We start from the raw sequence: 19,665 nt of genomic DNA on the forward strand, positions 1-19,665 counted from the left end.
ATATATTTAGGACTCTGCATCCCAAAGCAACAGAATATACTTTCGTCTCGAGTGCACATGGAGCATTCTCCAAGATAGATCACATACTGGGTCACACAACAGCCCTTCATAAGTATACAAGAATTGAAATCATACCATGCATACTTTCAGACCACAATGCTATGAAGCTTGAAATCAACCACAGGAAAAAGTCTGGAAAACCTCCAAAAGCATGGAGGTTAAAGAACACTCTAGTAAAGAATGAGTGGGTCAACCAGGCAATTAGAGACGAAATTAAAAATATATGGAAACAAATGAAAATGAAAATACAACAATCCAAACGCTTTGGGATGCAGCAAAGGCAGTCCTGAGAGGAAAATACATTGCAATCCAGGCCTATCTCAAGAAACAAGAAAAATCCCAAATACAAAATCTAACAGTACACCTAAAGGAAAGAGAAGCAGAACAGCAAAGACAGCATAAACCCAGCAGAAGAGAAATAATAAAGATCAGAGCAGAAATAAACAATACAGAATCTAAAAAAACTGTAGAGCAGATCAACGAAACCAAGAGTTGGTTTCTTGAAAAAATAAACAACATTGATAAACCTCTAGCCAGGCTTCTCAAAAAGAAAAGGGAGATGACCCAAATAGATAAAATCATGAATGAAAATGAAATTATTACAACCAATCCCTCAGACATACAAGCAATTATCAGGGAATACTATGAAAAATTATATGCCAACAAACTGGACAACCTGGAAGAAATGGACAAATTCCTAAACACCCACACGCTTCCAAAACTCAATCAGGAGGAAATAGAAAGTTTGAACAGACCCATAACCAGTGAAGAAATTGAATCAGTTATCAAAAATCTCCCAACAAATAAGAGTCCAGGACCAGATGGCTTCCCAGGGGAGTTCTACCAGATGTTTAAAGCAGAGATAATACCTATCCTTCTCAAGCTATTCCAAGAAATAGAAAGGGAAGGAAAACTTCCAGACTCGTTCTATGAAGCCAGTATTACTTTGATTCCTAAACCAGACAGAGACCCAGTAAAAAAAGAGAACTACAGGCCAATATCCCTGATAAATATGGATGCAAAAATTCTCAATAAGATACTAGCAAATCGAATTCAACAGCATGTAAAAAGAATTATTCACCACAATCAAGTGGGATTCGTTCCTGGGATGCAGGGCTGGTTCAACATTCGCAAATCAATCAACGTGATACATCACATTAATAAAAGAAAAGATAAGAACCATATGATCCTGTCAAGTGATGCAGAAAAGGCATTTGACAAAATTCAGCACCCTTTCTTAATAAAAACCTTGAGAAAGTCGGGATAGAAGGAACATACTTAAAGATCATAAAAGCCATTTATGAAAAGCCCACAGCTAATATCATCCTCAATGGGGAAAAACTGAGAGCTTTTTCCCTGAGATCAGGAACATGACAGGGATGTCCACTCTCACCGCTGTTGTTTAACATAGTGTTGGAAGTTCTAGCATCAGCAATCAGACAACAAAAGGAAATCAAAGGCATCAAAATTGGCAAAGATGAAGTCAAGCTTTCGCTTTTTGCAGATGACATGATATTATACATGGAAAATCTGATAGACTCCACCAAAAGTCTGCTAGAACTGATACATGAATTTGGCAAAGTTGCAGGATACAAAATCAATGTACAGAAATCAGTTGCATTCTTATACACTAATAATGAAGCAACAGAAAGACAAATAAAGAAACTGAACCCATTCACAATTGCACCAAGAAGCATAAAATACCTAGGGATAAATCTAACCAAAGATGTAAAAGATCTGTATGCTGAAAACTATAGAAAGCTTATGAAGGAAATTGAAGAAGATATAAAGAAATGGAAAAACATTCCATGCTCATGGATTGGAAGAATAAATATTGTCAAAATGTCAATACTACCCAAAGCTATCTACACATTCAATGCAATCCCAATCAAAATTGCACCAGCATTCTTCTCGAAACTAGAACAAGCAATCCTAAAATTCGTATGGAACCACAAAAGGCCCCGAATAACCAAAGTAATTTTGAAGAAGACCAAAGCAGGAGGCATCACAATCCCAGACTTTAGCCTCTACTACAAAGGTGTCATCATCAAGACAGCATGGTATTTGCACAAAAACAGACACATAGACCAATGGAATAGAATAGAAACCCCAGAACTAGACCCACAAACGTATGGCCAACTCATCTTTGACAAAGCAGGAAAGAACATCCAATGGAAAAAAGATAGTCTCTTTAACAAATGGTGCTGGGAGAACTGGACAGCAACATGCAGAAGATTGAAACTAGACCACTTTCTCACACCGTTCACAAAAATAAACTCAAAATGGATAAAGGACCTGAATGTGAGACAGGAAACCATCAAAACCCTAGAGGAGAAAGCAGGAAAAGACCTCTCTGACCTCAGCCATAGCAATCTCTTACTTGACACATCCCCAAAGGCAAGGGAATTAAAAGCAAAAATGAACTACTGGGACCTTATGAAGATAAAAAGCTTCTGCACAGCAAAGGAAACAACCAACAAAACTAAAAGGCAACCAACGGAATGGGAAAAGATATTTGCAAATGACATATCAGACAAAGGGCTAGTATCCAAAATCTATAAAGAGCTTACCAAACTCCACACCCGAAAAACAAATAACCCAGTGAAGAAATGGGCAGAAAACATGAATAGACACTTCTCTAAAGAAGACATCCGGATGGCCAACAGGCACATGAAAAGATGCTCAACATTGCTCCTCATCAGGGAAATACAAATCAAAACCACACTCAGATATTACCTCACGCCAGTCAGAGTGGCCAAAATGAACAAATCAGGAGACTATAGATGCTGGAGAGGATGTGGAGAAACGGGAACCCTCTTGCACTGTTGGTGGGAATGCAAATTGGTGCAGCCACTCTGGAAAACAGTGTGGAGGTTCCTCAAAAAATTAAAAATAGATCTACCCTCTGACCCAGCAATAGCACTGCTAGGAATTTACCCAAGGGATACAGGAGTGCTGATGCATAGGGGCACTTGTACCCCAATGTTTATAGCAGCACTCTCAGCAATAGCCAAATTATGGAAAGAGCCTAAATGTCCATCAACTGATGAATGGATAAAGAAAGTATGCTCTATATACACAATGGAATACTACTTGGCAATGAGAAAGAATGAAATGGCCTTTGTAGCAACGTGGATGGAACTGGAGAGTGTTATGATAAGTGAAATAAGTCATACAGAGAAAGACAGATACCATATGTTTTCACTCTTATGTGGATCCTGAGAAACTTAACAGAAGACCATGGGGGAGGGGAAGGAAAAAAAAAACAAAAGAGGTTAGAGAGGGAGGGAGCCAAAACATAAGAGACTCTTAAAAACTGAGAACAAACTGAGAGTTGATGGGGGGAGGGGAGGGTGGGTGATGGGTATTGAGGAGGGCACCTTTTGGGATGAGCACTGGGTGTTGTATGGAAACCAATCTGACAATAAATTTCATATATTGAAAAAAATAAAAATTAAAAAAAAGAAAAAATAATAAAATAAAATAAAATAAAATTTTCAACTTTTCATGTTTGTGGGCCCTGCCCCTAGGCTCCCAGAGAAGCTATACTATAACATTTATCAACTTGAAAATAAGCAAGACCTCAAAGGATGGGCTCTATTTCTGCCCCAAGCACACATTGTACATCTGCTTCATTAAAAACATAACCAAAAAGGAGCACTGCAAACATGAAGATAGGAAAAAGAAAAAAGCCTTCCTGATTCCCACAAGATTAAAGTCATACAGCCTTGCACATATGAAAAACACAAGATAAAGCCTGTAACTTTCTGGAATGTCCTTCATCATGATGATTTGCAACTCTTTATGTGGAAAAACAAAACAAAAAAGGAAAACAAAACAAAACAACCACACACGCATAACCTGGGAAAGAAAGTGTTCTTTCCCCAGGGAACTGTGTGTATCCCAGGCAGCTGTCTTAACTTGGGCTCAAATAAAACTCTTTTCCTTTCTCTTTATAATTTTTAAAAAGGCTTGTTTTAAAAAGGCTTTGTGTTGACTCACCCCACACTCCCTAATCTCCTCACCCTGTCTCCATAACACTTATCTTAGTCAGACATATTTGAACTTGTCCCTTTGTGCCTTATTCTTCTTCCTCCACAAAAATGTAAACTCCCAGAGGATGGGGACTTTATTTGGTTCATGGCTATATTTTCAGCACCTTCATGTGGCCTGTGATAGATGCTTCATGAATATATGTGAAATGGCTGAATGAATGTTAAAGGAAATCTAGACCCCCTTCATCTTTAAATTCTCTATTTTAAAAGCTAAGAAACCCTTTTTGATTCAGTATAAAAAAATATTGAGGAGTAAAACTGCAAGATACTTCAAAATGCAGAGAATTGTATGAGAAAATGTAGCACACATAATTGCATGCATATATACAGGTTAAAGTAGGTTGTTTTTTAAGTTTATGTATTTTTCTTAGCAATCTCTACACCCAACATGAGGCTCAAACTCACAACCCTGAGATCAAGTCTTATGCTCCTTGGACTGAGCCAGTCAAGCGCCCCTAGTTTTATATGGTTTTAATGAACATGTTATGTTCATTAAAAACTTCAAAAAGAAAAGAAAAAGGAATTTTCCTAGTTCTTAGGGTCCAGCATACAAATATAAACATCAGACACCAATGGAAATCCCTTAATAGTAACTAAAATATTTTCTTGCTGTAATAACACTCATACTTTGAATAAAAGATTAAAACAAAATAGGGGCGCCTGGGTGGCTCAGTCGGTTGTACATTCCACTCTCGATTTCTGCTTAGGTCATGATCCCAGGGCATGGGATAGATAAGCTTGTTCTCTCTCTCTCTCTCTCTCTCTCTGTCTCTCTCTTCCTTTGCCCCTCTCCAGAGCCCTACTCACACTCTCTCTCCAAAATGAGGGGGGAGGGGGGAGATTAAAACAAAATAATTAAAAATTGCTTTCTGTGTAGCTACAAAACTTAAACTGTTGTCCTTTCTACTTAATACTTTCACTCCCCATTAAAACACTTCATTCTGTAGGCAATCTTAAATCTTGGCCGGTCAATAAATGAAATAATTTAAATTACAGATATGATCAACAGCAATCTTTAGTGGCGTTTGGTACTATTTAATTAAAATCCATAATTACATTAAATAATGTATGATTTGTTAATATTTCCAATCTAGACATAAAAGGCTTTTTGCTTGTAGGTGTGTGTAATGTGACTGCTAACAGTATTAACGTCACTGGTTGTATCGGTCACACGTAGCCCTTTCTGAATTCCTTCCATTTGAGCACTAATTCGGGCAGCACTGAAACGTTTGCGTGTGTGATCATCTCATCCGATAAATTCTCTATCAGAGACCAACTGAAACACAGGGAAGGAAACAACTCTCCCTGAGAACACACGTGAACATTGCAAGTCCCTCCAGCCAGAGGATCAGCATAAGCAAAGGCAGAGCTGCGAAATGTGAATTCTGTTAACTTGAAGTAGTCAAATGGGACATTAAGGGTGGGACTGGAGAAAGTGTCAGAAACTGAAGCAGGATGGAGGTGAGGCAGGGTGAAGGCTTGACAGGCCAAACCAGGATTGGGATTAAGTAGAGGTAGGATTTGTGTGGGTTGGTTAAGACTTTGGGAAGACTATTTGAGGGACAACTGCGAGAACGGTCTGGGGTGTTGGGGTGCATGTACTGGGGAGAGCAAGAGTAGGACAGGGAGACCGGTTAAGGGGCTGCAGAAAAGGGGAGAAGCTTTGAGTCACAGAGTCCAAGTGGAGGCCCGAAACCAGGGTTTGATGCAAACAGCCCCTTACTCAGAGCTGAGGGGAGGGGGGCGGAAATGGCGCTCGGTTGCCCCGGCGACGGCGTCTGGGGGCGGAGTGGGGAGTGGGAGGCGCCCCCACGCCACGCCGAAGGGCCCAACGGTCGCCGGCGCGGCTCGCGTGGAACCGGCGGAGGCCAGATCCCGAGCGCCGCGAGGGGCGGGGCGCGGAGGCGGGGCGGCAGAGCACCCGCGCCGCCGCCGACGAGGAGGAGCCGCCCCCGCCGCCACCGCAGCCGCCCGGCCGACGCAGGTGCGGCCGCCGCGCCCGCCGGCTCCCCGCGGGGATGCGGCCAATGTCTTAAGATGGTGTTGGTTGCAGGTACACGGGCGGGGCGCGGCCCGGGGGAGAGGGCGAGGGGGTGGGTCCTGCGTCCAGAGGATCCGGAGCAGCGCATCTTCATTACTGGAACCTTCCAGACCTTTGTTTTGCACGTGGCAGATGCCCAATAAATTGGTTTTTTAACGGAAAGGACTTCTGCTCTTCGGGGATCGCAAGACCTCTGGGTCCAGGGGCTGTAACTCTGGCACCAGAGAGTCCTGTGCAAAATATTCCACTTTGGGGGGAATAACCGCGGATCTTGTCCCAACACTACCGCAAAGTCCTGTCCCTATCCCGTTTCCCGTGGACCAGGGGATGAGTCGGGGGACACATGGAAATAAAGAGGAGTGTCTAGCCTTGGACAGTCACCAACCTGTCATTCAAAATGAGATTGTAATAAATGTGTAAGGGCCTTTTCAGCTGGAGCCCTCCCTGTAAGTGACATTAGGAATCTGGCCCTACCTGGTCATTGGCATCAGTCAGAAACTGTGAGTTCTCAAATGAGTCCATCCGTGTCCACAGAACCCTGTTCGAGGTCTGCACTCAGGCTGTTCCAGGATTTGTCCCTGCATCTTGGTGTACCTTAAGGTCAGGAGAAAGTAGAAGTGAGGTCTGTTGCTGTTTGTCAGGGTGTTATTGACTTGGCAACCGCTTCTCTCTTGCTTTCTCTGTCAGCTGCTGATTCAGGAAAGGTCTAGCACCTACCACACAGCCCAGAGACTAGCTAGGCAGGACTGTTTTTCTGTGGGTAAAGAATTGGGGTGGGGGTGGGAGAGTGGTGGGTGAGATCTGGGCCTCCTAGCTCCATACCACACTTACTGCTTTTCATTTTACACAGTTATCTGTGTTGTGGGTAAATGGTCTTTATGCATAGAGGTATTATACTCTCCAAATAAATTGAGGGCAGAAATGGACAACTTATTTGGTATGTGCAAAGCCCTTACTATCGTGTGTTACAAAGAAGAGTCGGTGTTATCTAGTGTGTTAGGATCACTCACTTTGGGGCCTCTGTCAACCACATATTTGCACACTAGGTGACCCCAAATTATATGGTGTAGCAGGTTGAGTAAGAGCCACCTGAAACATCAGGCCCTAATCCTTGGAACCTGTAAATGTTCTAAGGGGAAAAAAAGGGTCTTTACATGTATGATGAAGTCAAAGATCTTGAAATGGGAAAATTATTCTGGATTAGCTGGGTGAGCTTTAAATGCAAACACAAGTGTCCTCATAAGAGAGGGGCAGAAGGAGATTTGATACAGACAGAAGAGGAGAGTGCAATGTGACCACAGAGGCAGAGAGCGGAGTGATGAGGCCCCAAGTCAGTAAGTAATGCCAGCAGCCAACAGAAGCTCAATAGAAGGGGCAAGGAATAGATTATTTCCCAGGGCCTCGGGTGAGAGCGCGGCCCTGCAAACAACCTTGATTTCAGCACTGTGAGACTGATTTTGGACTTCTGGCCTCCAGAACCGTGAGAGAATAAACAGCTATTGTTTTAAGCCACCAGGATTGTGGTAATTTGTTACAGCAACTACAGGAAACTAATACATATGTTCATTGTTATAAATCACATAGAATCAATCCTGTATTAATATTTTAAAGCCCTCCAGCTGGGGCAGTGCCAGATGGAGTAGTGGAGACCACGAAGTATTTTCTTGAACCCGGTAAATCCCAAGGAAAATACTTGACTAAGGAATTTGATCAGAAATGAAAATAACTTAGGTACATTGGAAAGAACTAGCCTAACACTTAGAGCAATTTTTGGACTTTCATTTGTATTCCTATTAATACATCACTGTATTTGCTCTAGTTAAGGGAATAAAGGCGACTTAAGCTTGGTTTTCAGCTAATACTTTACTGGCTATTCATCGTGTGTATATCAAGTAAGAGTTGCACATGGCTCAGTCGGTTGAGCATCTGAGTCTTGATTTCGGCTCAGGTCGTGTTCTCACACTTGTGGCACTGAGCCCCACGTCAGGCTCCGCTCTGAGTGTGGAGCCTGTTTAGGATTCTCTCTCCTTCTGCCTCTCTCCTGGGCTCGTGCACTCTCTTTTTCTAAAGCAACAACAACAATGATAATAGTTGCAGACACCTGGAGATTGAAGTCCAAGCCTGGGGAAAGTAGGCAATGCAGAAGTGCTTCCATGTGTGGGGATGTTAGAATCGGGATAAAAGCAACCTGTAGTCATCTTGAAATTAACATACTTTGGAGTTCACAGGGTGTAGGAAAAAAACAGTGTTCACTGTTCAGGAAAAAAACAGTGTTCAGTGTTTAATCGATTGACTTCTGGGACCCGGGCAGCTAATTTGCACCCCCAGTCTTACTCCACAAAACATAAGGACAATGTCCATACAAAGGGTAGCTGGTCTGCTTTCTTTCTGAACTGCTTTTCTGAGGTATGATTTATATACCATAACATTCACTCATTGTAAGTGTCAAATCCAATGCTTTTTAGTGAATTTACAGAATGGTGCAGTTATCACAGTTCAGTTTTAGAAAATGTCCATCACCCAAAAAAGATCCTTCATACCCACTTGCAGTCAGTCCCCATTCCCAGCCTCAGCCAGGTTTAGAGTTAGGTTTTAGTCCTTCTGTTGGGCTATTCAAATGGCCTCCTAACTGGCCTGGGCTTCCACTCAGTATATTTTTCACCTGACTTCTGGAGGATCCTATGCCTCTGATAAAAATCCTCCAGTGGCTTTCCATTGCAATTAGAAAAAACCCCAAAGTCCTTTTCAAGGCCCTGTGAGCTCTACCCCCTGCGAACCTCACCAACACCTTCTCGGATAATTTCGGAAAGGAACTGGGAATAAGCTCTCCTTTGGGCATGATACACAGTCGGCTGTCCATAAGCAGGCCTCTCACCCTCCCTTGTCCACACCGCAGCCTCACTGCCTCTGTCGGAGAACACTGAGCCCCTTCCATCTCAAGGCCTTTGCATGTGGTATTTCCTCTCAGGGACTTACCCAGTTCTCTTTGGGAGTGATCCTTTTTGATACTCAGCTCAAATGGAACCTCCTCAGAAAGGCCTTCCCTGACTCACCCTAACGAAAGTAGCCTCCATTCCATCTCTCTGTATACTGCCACCTGTGGTATTTGCTTCATTGCACTTAACCGCTCTCCATAATTCTATTTTTGATGTGTTTCTTTGGTGTCTCTTTCCCGATTAAAGTTTAAGATCTGTGGGGTGGCAGTTTGATTCGTCTTGATCTTCGTTTTATCTCTAGGATTTACAGAAGCACTGTTCATAGCAGCAGTACGTTTTAAGCCATCAAAATGCCAGCAATGGTAACTAATGCTTGTTGAATGCTTACTACGTCAGGCCGTGTGCTGAGTGCTTTGCATGCATGAATGATTTAACTGAAGCTTATTACTTTTGATGTGGGAAGAGTAAGGAGAGCATGTCCTCCAAATATAGTCCCTCATATCAAATTATTTTTTTTCAGAGGCACTGGGCAGTTTTCTTTCTCTTATTTTTGAACATTGATTTGTAGGGACTGCATCAACCAGCAATATAGTATTGAACCTCTTCTTCCACAACTCTTAAAACTGCACTGGAGGCTTTTGCTAAGAAGGAGAGGAAGAACTAAAAGAAGAGTGTAAATAAAAGCAGAATGCTAAAAGAGCAGGATACACTCAGGACATGGCAGGTAGACCTCAGCTGAGGCACAGTATATGTCAGAGGAGTTTGGTTATGCCAGATCCCAAAGGGCTTTAGTGCTAGTCTTAGCTTGGACTTTAGTCTTTGAGCAAGTCACAGCAAAAGGGTTTAAAGGAAACTCTTAAAGATTGTAAGAAACTGACACTAGAAAGATCACTTTGAAGTATTCTGTAGTAGGTCTGGCAAGAGCTGATTAAAGCATGAAAGACACAGTAGGCGTAAAATTAACTAAATTTCATATTCAAGCAGTCCTTTGTGACTTAATTACCACGCATAAGGAAGTCATCTTTGCTGACTTAAAAGGTATTACAGAGATAACACCCTAGGAAGCAGATTTGGTGGGAATAATGAAGACATAAATGTGGGATAAGATGAATTTAAGGTGACTGTAAACATATATGCAGAGGTGCTAAGGAAAAGATACTCGTTAAAATTTACCTAGAGCCCCAACTTTTACAACAAAGTTGCACGAAACCTCCTGGCAGCAGCGGAATTGTCCCGATCATTGTCCCGATCTGGCTCTGCTGTTGACTGAAATCACCTGTGAGAAGTCATCATATTTTTGGTCATCTGTCTGCTGAATGTTTTCCATAGGAAATCATAGAATGTCCAAGTTGGAGAAGATTTTAGAGATCTTCTAGTCCAACTCTCTGCCCAAGAGAGGACACCCGGTGGCAGTTGTCATCCCAACAAATGCTCATCCCCTCTCAGCTTGAACACCTCACAAGGAAGTTCTCCACATATACATTCAAGGTGCTCCAGCTTTGGAAAGCTCATCTCCACCCTGTAGAACCTACCTCCCTTTACTTCTGTTCATTAGTCCTAATTCTGCACATGGAGTACTGTCACTTATTTTTCCAGTGTGGCAACTGCTCACTAAGATTTCACTGAGCTATGCCAAAAATCCTAGTTGGTTGTCATTTCAACTCCGCTGCTTAAAATGTATAGACCTATTTCTGATTGACCAAGTAGAAACTCTACCTAGCAAATCTGCTCTCCAAGCTCAAGAGCTGTGCCTGGTTCAGAGGATCTCCAGCCACTGGAAAGTAATTTAAATGGTCAGAAGACATGGTCTATTTAAGTCACTTTGGACTATATCCTAGAAAGGTCTAGTCTGGAAAGGCCTGGGCAAGGGATTTACTTGCTGTGTTATCTTGCTAATGCCAATGAGAGCAAAATTAGCGTAGGACCAACGGGGGGCTTATACTTGCATATGTTTTGTTGTACAGTCCTAGCCTAGATAAGTGCCACAAACTATTAATTCAAACATGCTTTTATATACAAGACAAGCCCAAAGGAAAAGGAATTTAAAGTTTTTTGTGGTGGTGGTGGTTGTTATATGTGTGTGTGTTAGTTGTTGTCAGGATCTTAGCTGATGAAAATGAACTGGTGAATTGAACTTTTCAAAAATAATGAATTTAGATAATGAAGTATGGTTATATATTAATATACAGATTTTAAAATATTTTCCTCTTTTCAGGTGTTAATAGGATAAGTGAAAATAAGAATATCCAGATATTAAGGTATCTCTTGTTTTACTTTCATTTATATTTAAGAATTGTGAACATATATGACCAATATGCTAATTTATTGTATCTGGGTCTGTATCTAAGTTATTTTAGAGCCTGAGGCCTTGAGCTTGATGAATGCCTAGGCTGGAATATCTAAGATAATAAAGCTGCAAAGGCTTTCTCTTTGTGGTTTTCAAACTCTGCTCAGTGGAGCCATTGCATTCCATAAAGATGTCTCTGGGGCAGAGAGGAGGGTGTATAGTTGGGGCTCTGAAGATTTACAGAAAGCCTTCCTCTGCTTAAGAATAGTTTGCATTACTTCTCATTTAGTAATGGTGGAAATTGAGGCTCAAGGATATGAAAAGATTTGCCCATGCCCTCACAGGTAACCAGTGACAGTATTAAGTTCCTGATTCTAAATCCTATGCTTCTTTCATATTGCCTTTTTACGAGACGGTATTATGTACTAGCGAAGGATATCTTAAATAGCTTCATTCTGTATTAGATTATAATAGTCCCTGGGTTTACTCAATGCAATATAAATACACTTTACTTTCTGTTAGTGGACCTGTATGAAACTTATATCTTCTTTCTAGATGAATAGAAAGATACACATGTATTATCAGAAAGTGAGTATACACTGCCTAAATTGCAAAGACCGTGTTTTTGTTCATGTTTTACTATCCTGTTGTGCAGTGATACTATATACATATGGTATATAGCAAACAGATCGAGGCAAGTACTATATGGTTAACACTGCACATGAGTTTTCTTTTGAGGTATATACTCTCTATCTTCTTCTTATAGTCTTAAAGAGGCTAAATACTGTTCTCACAGTCACAAAGCCAGTAGATCACAGAGATAGGATTTGAAACCTAGTAGGGAACAACATCTAGAGAGAAAGAACGTGATTGAGAAAACAGACATTAAGAGCAATGTGAAGTCAATAAGCAGTTAACAGGAAATCAGGCAGTGAAGTTGTGGTCAACAGTAACTGTTCTCGTTGCATTTCAGAGATGGCACCAGCCTAGGTGTGTTGTATTTGGATCAGTTGTGGGGTGCCTTAGAATTTCCCAAGGAAAACATACCTGCACACACTCATTCTTCGAGAGTATGGACCAGCTTTATAAAATCCCCAGTCTCAGGCTTCTGTGGAAAGTAGGATGGTTCGGCCTCCCAGGGGCTTGAGTCATTGGTTGATAAATCTAGGAGTCCTTCAAAAGTCTTCTTTTTGTGGTCTGTGGTGTCTCAGGCCTTTTCTGCAACATTCCAATCAAATAACCAGAGTGGAATCTTTACCTAGCTATTACTTGTCAGAAATTTAAGGCTCCTTTCAGTGTGAACCTATTCATAATTTTAAATCCGCCAGAATTGTTTGTAACATGTAAGGTCATGTTATGATCCCCAAATCAACAAAATGTAGCATTTTAACAACTTTCTGTCTTATTGTGGCAAAAAAAAAACCCTTTATTTTCCCAGAAATCCTTAATAATTTAATAAGCTTTATGCCTGAAAATAGGAATAATGTTTCAATTCTTAGTGTTGTGAAAATAGAGAAACACTGAATGATTTCACCGAATTGAGGATATGGTCAATCTAAAATTGTGAAAATGTGAATTACAAATACCTTTTTTTTTTTTTTTACAAATACTTTTTTAAAGACAGATTTCTTTAACTAGTGGCATTGGCGAATGGGTGTACTAAATATCTTTACAAATAAATGTTTGTTTAAAAATCCTTGTTTAATAAACCTATGCTGTCTTCTTTAAACTATTAATTTTCTTTTTTTTTTCTTTTTACATTTATTCATTTTTGAGAGACAGAGAGAGAGAGAGCGCGCGCGCGCGCGCGCGCGCGCGCGCGCACAAGCGGGGGAGGGGCAGAGAGAGAGGGAGACACAGAATCTGAAGCAGGCTCCAGGCTCCAAGCTATCAGCACACAGCCTGACTCGGGGCTCAAACTCACAAACCGTGAGATCATGACCTGAGCTGAAGTTGGACGCTCAACAGCCTGAGCCACCCAGGCACCCCAATTTTCTTTTCTTTTTTAAGCTGTTTATTCTCTTAAAAAGTTTCCCTCAGAAGGACTGACACTCTTCGAAGGCCTGCTGCCCATCAGGGGAGACTGAATTAATGAGTTTATGACATTCATCACCCTACCCAGAATCAGGGAACTTGGTTTTTATATCAGAATAGTTTCTAAAGTCAAACCTTCTCCTTTCTTATGTGTTCTCCAACTTTTAGTTTCAGTTCTACCTACCTTACTCGTAGGTTCTGTTTCCTGCTTGATACCAAAACCTTTGGTGTCTAGAAGAGTGGAGCGGTGTGTGACTTCCCGACACTGGGCTATAATTCTCTCTGTCCTACTCATTCCTTTCTGTCTTTGATCAATCTGTAATTTATAATCATAACATTACTGAATAATTTGAATTTCCTTAGTGTCTTTCATCATCCTGAAGAATCCCCAAGTGCATCATTTTAGTATATAAGTTATACAGCAATCATTCCTCCCCCACGTACCAATCTCTCCTATTCAGAACATTCGAATTGCCTAGCAATCTGGACTAAGATTCCATTTGTTATTCTTTATGGAATGTCTCCCTCCCTACTGCCTATTTGCTAAACATGGTAGTATGAAACACACGGTAGAATTTATCTGACCGTAGTGTTGACAGATGGCACCTCAGTAATCAAAAGGGAGAAACTGTGAGTGAAATAAAAAGGAATTCTGTTCCATAAAAATTCTTTAGTTCACAGTTTTAAAAAATGCTTAATACTGTACTTGCAATCATGAATTATTGTAAAAATGATAAGCACTATGTTATATGTGACCTTCCTCTTTCCATCACTCTGATAGTCCTTGCCTATATTTTGTTTCTGTTTGTTTTTTTTAAAGAGAATCAGGATTCTGATTCATTAATTTGATTTATTGTTTTTCTGTTTTCTGCCTCATTAATTTCTGTTTGTATCTTTATTATTTCCTACCCTGTGCTTTCTTTTGTCTTACTTTTCTTCTTTTTGTATTAGAAATTTAGTTCACTTAGTGCCATTCTCTCTTTTTTGTTGAGACCAGGTGTTCAAAGTCAGGAATTTTCCTTTTTTTCACTGCTTTACTATATCTCCAGTTCTCCTGGTAGTGTGTTCATTGTCATTATTTTTCGGAAATTCTTTCATTTTCCTTTATATTTTCTTTATCACAGAACAGTTATTTAATAGGAGGTCTTCTCGTTTCCAGGAGGAAAGGCCTCTTTGCTTTGGGGTTTCACTTTTCATTTTTAGTTTTATGAACCTGTGAGCAGAGGGTGTTGTTTGTAACGTTTCTACTTTGTGGAACCTGCTGATCTGTTACTTGTGCCCTAGAATGTGCTTGGTTTTTGTCAATGTTCCTTCCATGTGCACTTGACAGGAAGGTATATTCTCTGTTGTCAGTGTCGTGTTGGATATATATCGAAAAAGTCTACCTTAGTAATAACCTCATCTAAATCTTTTCTATCCTTATTTTTTATCAGTGTGACCTGTCTCATACTGAGTGGCCTACTAACATCACATCATCACTGTGCTTCTGGTTCTTATTGTACCTCCTATAAAGCATGTTTTATCTAAGAGGGTGCTGCGTTATGTGGTACATAGAGTCAGAAGTGTTCTATCTATTGTGGATCGTGACTTCTAATGCTAAGTGCCCTTGTCATTATTTAATGCTCTAGCTTGCAGACTACTGGTATCAGGATATTGACTGATGCTTTCTTATTGTTTTTATTCACTGGCAAATCTTTGTCCATCACTTTATTAGCAGTCTTTTTGAATCAGTGTATTTAAGTGTCCTCTTGTATAGAGCATAGAGTTGAAATTTTGAAGAACTAATTTGACAGTCCTTTCCTTTGAATAGGCAAGTTAAGTCCCATCACATTTATTGACATGACTTTTATGTTTGGCCTACGTTCTGTGACATTATTCTTACATTATCTTCTAGTGTTATAATTACTGTACGTATGATATTTTTTACTCTGTTCATTCGATGTTTTTTTTCTTTTTCTTAAAAAATTTTCTTGTCACTTAAGGTTTGTATTTTTATTCTGGTGGTTACCTTTGCATTAATACTTTTAATAGTACACCTATAGAGCCCTTTTCTTCTTACTTTTTCCTTCCTGTCAGTCTTAAATGATATCTTTTGACAACCAGTGGTCTTCTACTTCCCCCTTTTCTATCTCATATCTTCCCATTTTGAGTTACATTTGTCCTCCTTTTTCACACATGTAATATTTATGTATTATCCTCAGTGCCATTACTCCACCTATGTTTTGGTCTCAACCTTACGAGCTGAATAGTTCATGTTCCCCATCACATGTCTTGCACAGTATCCCCAGTCATGTTTTTTTTTTAATGTTCATCTTTCCCTTTTTTTCCAGATTTTATTCTGAAAAATGTAAAGCTTACAGAAAACCCAAAAGATTTTCACCAGTTGTTAACACGTTGCCACATTTGCCAGCTGTCTTTCGGTTGGATGAAGCCTCACCTCCTCTAGCGGATTCCTCAGAATCTGTGTGTATGTTGCATGTATACAGTGCTCTGGCACATTCAAAACTGTTTTCCTGTGGCTTTGACTCTTTGGAAAATCTTGGCTGGATATAGCATCCTCGGTTTGTACTTTCATTCCTTGCATTTCTTTAAAATCCTGCTGTACTACTGCCTTGCTTTGTATCTTATTTTTGAATAACCTGATGCCATTGTAGGCCTATTGCCTTTGTAAATTATTTCTTCTCTTTTTTTTGCCTGAAGGCCCTGAGGACTTTTTCATCTTTAAAGTCTTAATACAGTTTTTGGGTTTTTTAAAAATATAGTTTCATTAGGATATGTTTTAAAGTTGATCATTCTTGGTCGATATTCCCTAGTGTGAAAATGTATAGACTCAGAGAGCTTTCTTTGTTTCTGGGAAACTTTCTTGGATTATAGTTTTAAATAATAGATCTGTTTCATTGTTTTGATTTTTTTTTTCTTCAGGGACACCAATTATCTTCAACCTCCTCTGCCAGTCTTCCATTCACTTCCTCTCTCATCCTTTTTTACTTGTTTATCTCAGTTTTCATCTTCTGTTTTCCTGATTTTCTTCATTGCCTTTGTTAAGCTTGCATTGCAGTCTATCCTCCCTTGTGCAGTCTGTAATTTGAGCTTCATTCATGATATAATATAGTGCTTTTCTCACTTTTCTTTCCTGACTTCAGCCAACCCTCATTTCATTCCTCCTTGTTTGTTTGCTTGCTTGTTTTATGTGTTTCTTGTCCATTTCTGTTCCTAGGTTTTACATTTCTGATTCAGAAATGTAAATCTAATTGTGATCTGATTTTTCTTTTTCTTTCTTTTTTTTTTAACTTTTTTTTTTTTTTTTTTTTTTGAGAGAGAGAGAGCAGGGGAGGGGCAGAAAGAGAGGAGGAGAGAGAATCCCAAACAGGCTTCACACTGAGCACAGAGCCTGGTGCAGGGCACAAACTCACGAACTGCGAGATCATGACCTGAGCTGAAGTCAAGAGTTGGCCACTTAACTGACTAAGCCACCCAGGCATCCCTGTGATCTGATTTTTCATTTCCTCCAATGACTGAGAATATTTAGTGCAGTTTGAAGGTGTGTTGTTAGTTTTCTTCGACTAACTCCGACTGTTTGTCGGAGTGGGGGCACTTCTCATCAGCAGAAAAGATCTTATTCATATTTTCTGACATTTTATAATAGTTTTGTATGGGTGTGGTCTGCTTTTATCTGTCCCTATTCATTTTATGGGCAGGATTCTTAGTTTGAGAGTACCCTCTTCCAGGCAGTTTCTGTTAAGCATGGTGGTGGTGGAGTGGGAGGGGTAGACGAAGGGTAGGCATATCTTGTTTTTGTTTGTTTCTGCTGGTGCCTGAATTTTCCCTCCTTTCCCTCTGTGGCCATATCTGCTGGGGAGATCACCTCTTCTTCCCCAGAAACACTGCTTCTCTGAGGCTGCTACTTCTGGTCCCTGCACACTTTCAAGCCATTACTGAGTAGCCGGGGCTGTGGACTACCTAGTCGCAACCGTGCCTACCATCTTGGCTTTTCCTGTTCACTTCTGGGTTGTGGGGGAGGTCTGTGCTTCCTCCAGCCCTCTGCTCCTTTTCCATTTTTCAGCCTCTCCTCTCCCATTCTCCACACCTACAGGCCCGCAGCACTGGCAGATGGACTGTGGGAGCAAGTTTGGAAAAAAAATCTCCCCCTGTTAACTTGAAGGTTGCAGTATTCTCTGTATTCTAGAGATGCTGAAGGCATAGAGCCCATGTGCTTTTCTTTATTTGTTCTCCTTGTTGATTTTATGGTTGTTTTCGCAGGATGAGGGCGAGATTTGGAAATAGGCCACCACCATTGTTCTCCAAACCCCGAAGTCCTCTTGGCCTAATCTAAAATTATGAGCATTGTTTGATATTAAAGAAGTTTTTCACCTTTTATTAATGACTTCCAATTTGCTAATTTGTGATTTTTTTTAAATTTGTGACTTTTTACTAAAGAGATGTTTCTAACATTATTTGACAATGTAAGAGAGAGACTTAAGAAAAAACTCTGCCCTGAATAAGAGTGCTGATCATCATAATAATTAAAATATTCATGTTTGATTTTCAGCTTATCTTTAATAAGCTACTTAGCCATTAAAAGGAACAATTTTTACAAGATTCTATTCACTTACTAATTTTATGTAATAAAATATTTCTGTATAAATACTTTTCTGGTGAAGAGTTATTCCAAACTAAACTAAACAGACTTTGTTAGTTCCTCTTCTATGAATTTTGTTCTCATAATACCTTATTAATAAAGATCAAATGCCTGTTTTTTATAGATAAGAACTAAAAAAACCAAACAGGGAAGCACTCATATTTCAAGATCCAACGAAAAGGTAGCAATAGTTAATATGGAACAAAAAGCTGGTGAATCAAATAATGAAGATCTTTTATCAAGTAGTGGCGTCACATCCAATGGAGGTAAGTATTCTTTATCAGACAAAATGGGGAAAGAATTGGAATTAAGCAGTCCTCATAGTATTCATTCAGGCTGCAGGGTTGTAACAAACAAACATACTGTATTGTTGAAAATTCTACTTTTTAGGGAAGAAATTGTTTAGTCTTTTAAAAATAGCATATCTGTTTTTTAACATCTGTGTACCTTACATTTTTAGTTTAAAAATCGTTTCCATGTTTCCCTAACGCCTTTTCTTCCCCTGTCTGCTCTAAGCCAGATATCTGTGTCATTTTGACTCCTTTTCCTTCCCTACCTCCATCCACTCGGGTATGCTCTTTCTAGTCCCAGCAGTGGCTCACGAGTCCATTTTTCCCTCTCCGTTGCCATTACTGCTGTTCTAGTTCAGGGCCCCCTCACCTCTGCCTGAACTGATTTCAGTGAAAGGATGGCCTTCAGGAAAACAAAGAGGTGGCATGAATATGTGGAACGTTGCAGGGAATTGGTAACTCTAGTGTTTGAAAGAGCTGAGAAGCCTCACTGGGGAAGAGGCAACCCAGAGATGAGCAGCTGCAGGAAGCCACTACCAGCCTTGGTCTAAAAGGACAATGAGAAGAGGAACTGTTGCAAGGGCCAGAACGAGGGCTGCCTGGAGGGAGCAGCAGCTACCACTCCCTGCAGGAAGCCACTGAGGCTGGTGAGAGGGAGTGGTACTCAGCTTCTCCCCCTCCTCCTGCCCCAGATCTTGCACCAGCACCACCCATTGTGACCTCCCTAGACTTCAGGGGGGAAGGGAGCCTGGGAAGAGTAGTTCTCTGCACCACACGGCAGAATAGGGGAAGGACAGAGAATGGGTTTTCTGGCTGTCAGGCCAATGGCCTGTAGCATCCTTGACCGCTTTCCCTGCCTGTCTCTCATCCAGAAGAATGCACCCAGAGTTTATTCTCAATTACAGATCTGTTGTCTTACTGGTCTGCTTCAAAACCTTTATTTCAGCACACTTAATTTGCAAAAGTCTCTGCTTTTTAGGATGCTCATGCCATCCTAAGATGTCACTGTCACCTCCACACCGCTGTTCCCATCTCTCCTGCCCACTTCCATGCACTCACCTCCACACTTATACTCTGCCTTGTACTCCCCAGGGACACCGGCACTTAGGTCTGGGGTCATCTCCTCTGCCTTGGGCCCATCATCATCCCATAGTATTGTTGTCCTCATGTGTGACCCATCTGAGATCTTAGACTTCCAGTTTCTTGACCTTTTTAGTTCTTCTCATCTTGACCTTTAGCCACCCGCTTGTCTTACTTGGATCTGATTACCAAGAGCTGTTAGACTTCTAAAACCCAACCCCCTGTCTTCCAGCCCTCTCGGTC

The 19,665-nt window shown here is 40.7% G+C and overlaps 1 protein-coding gene across 30 annotated transcripts in view; it reads left to right on the forward strand.

The window, feature by feature from the left end:
• The first annotated feature begins 5,346 nt into the window (after positions 1–5,346).
• CCDC158 (coiled-coil domain containing 158) overlaps positions 5,347–19,665 on the forward strand; it is a 104,141-nt gene continuing 89,822 nt past the window's right edge. For 12 of the 30 annotated variants that reach the window (XM_058722212.1, XM_058722209.1, XM_058722215.1 and 9 more), the window contains exons 1-3: positions 5,952–6,168; positions 11,308–11,350; positions 18,177–18,318. In XM_058722212.1, the coding sequence (XP_058578195.1) occupies positions 18,249–18,318 (70 nt within the window). In that variant the 5' untranslated portion in view covers positions 5,952–6,168; positions 11,308–11,350; positions 18,177–18,248. Of the gene's footprint in view, positions 5,494–5,951; positions 6,169–9,393; positions 9,455–9,677; positions 9,817–10,421; positions 10,581–11,307; positions 11,351–13,926; positions 14,044–15,743; positions 15,975–18,176; positions 18,319–19,665 lie in introns of those variants that run through there. The other 18 variants (XM_058722211.1, XM_058722194.1, XM_058722210.1 and 15 more) reach the window with 15 other exon arrangements.

Source organism: Neofelis nebulosa, chromosome 3 (assembly GCF_028018385.1).
Source record: "Neofelis nebulosa isolate mNeoNeb1 chromosome 3, mNeoNeb1.pri, whole genome shotgun sequence".
In the NCBI taxonomy this organism is placed as follows: Eukaryota; Metazoa; Chordata; class Mammalia; order Carnivora; family Felidae; genus Neofelis; species Neofelis nebulosa.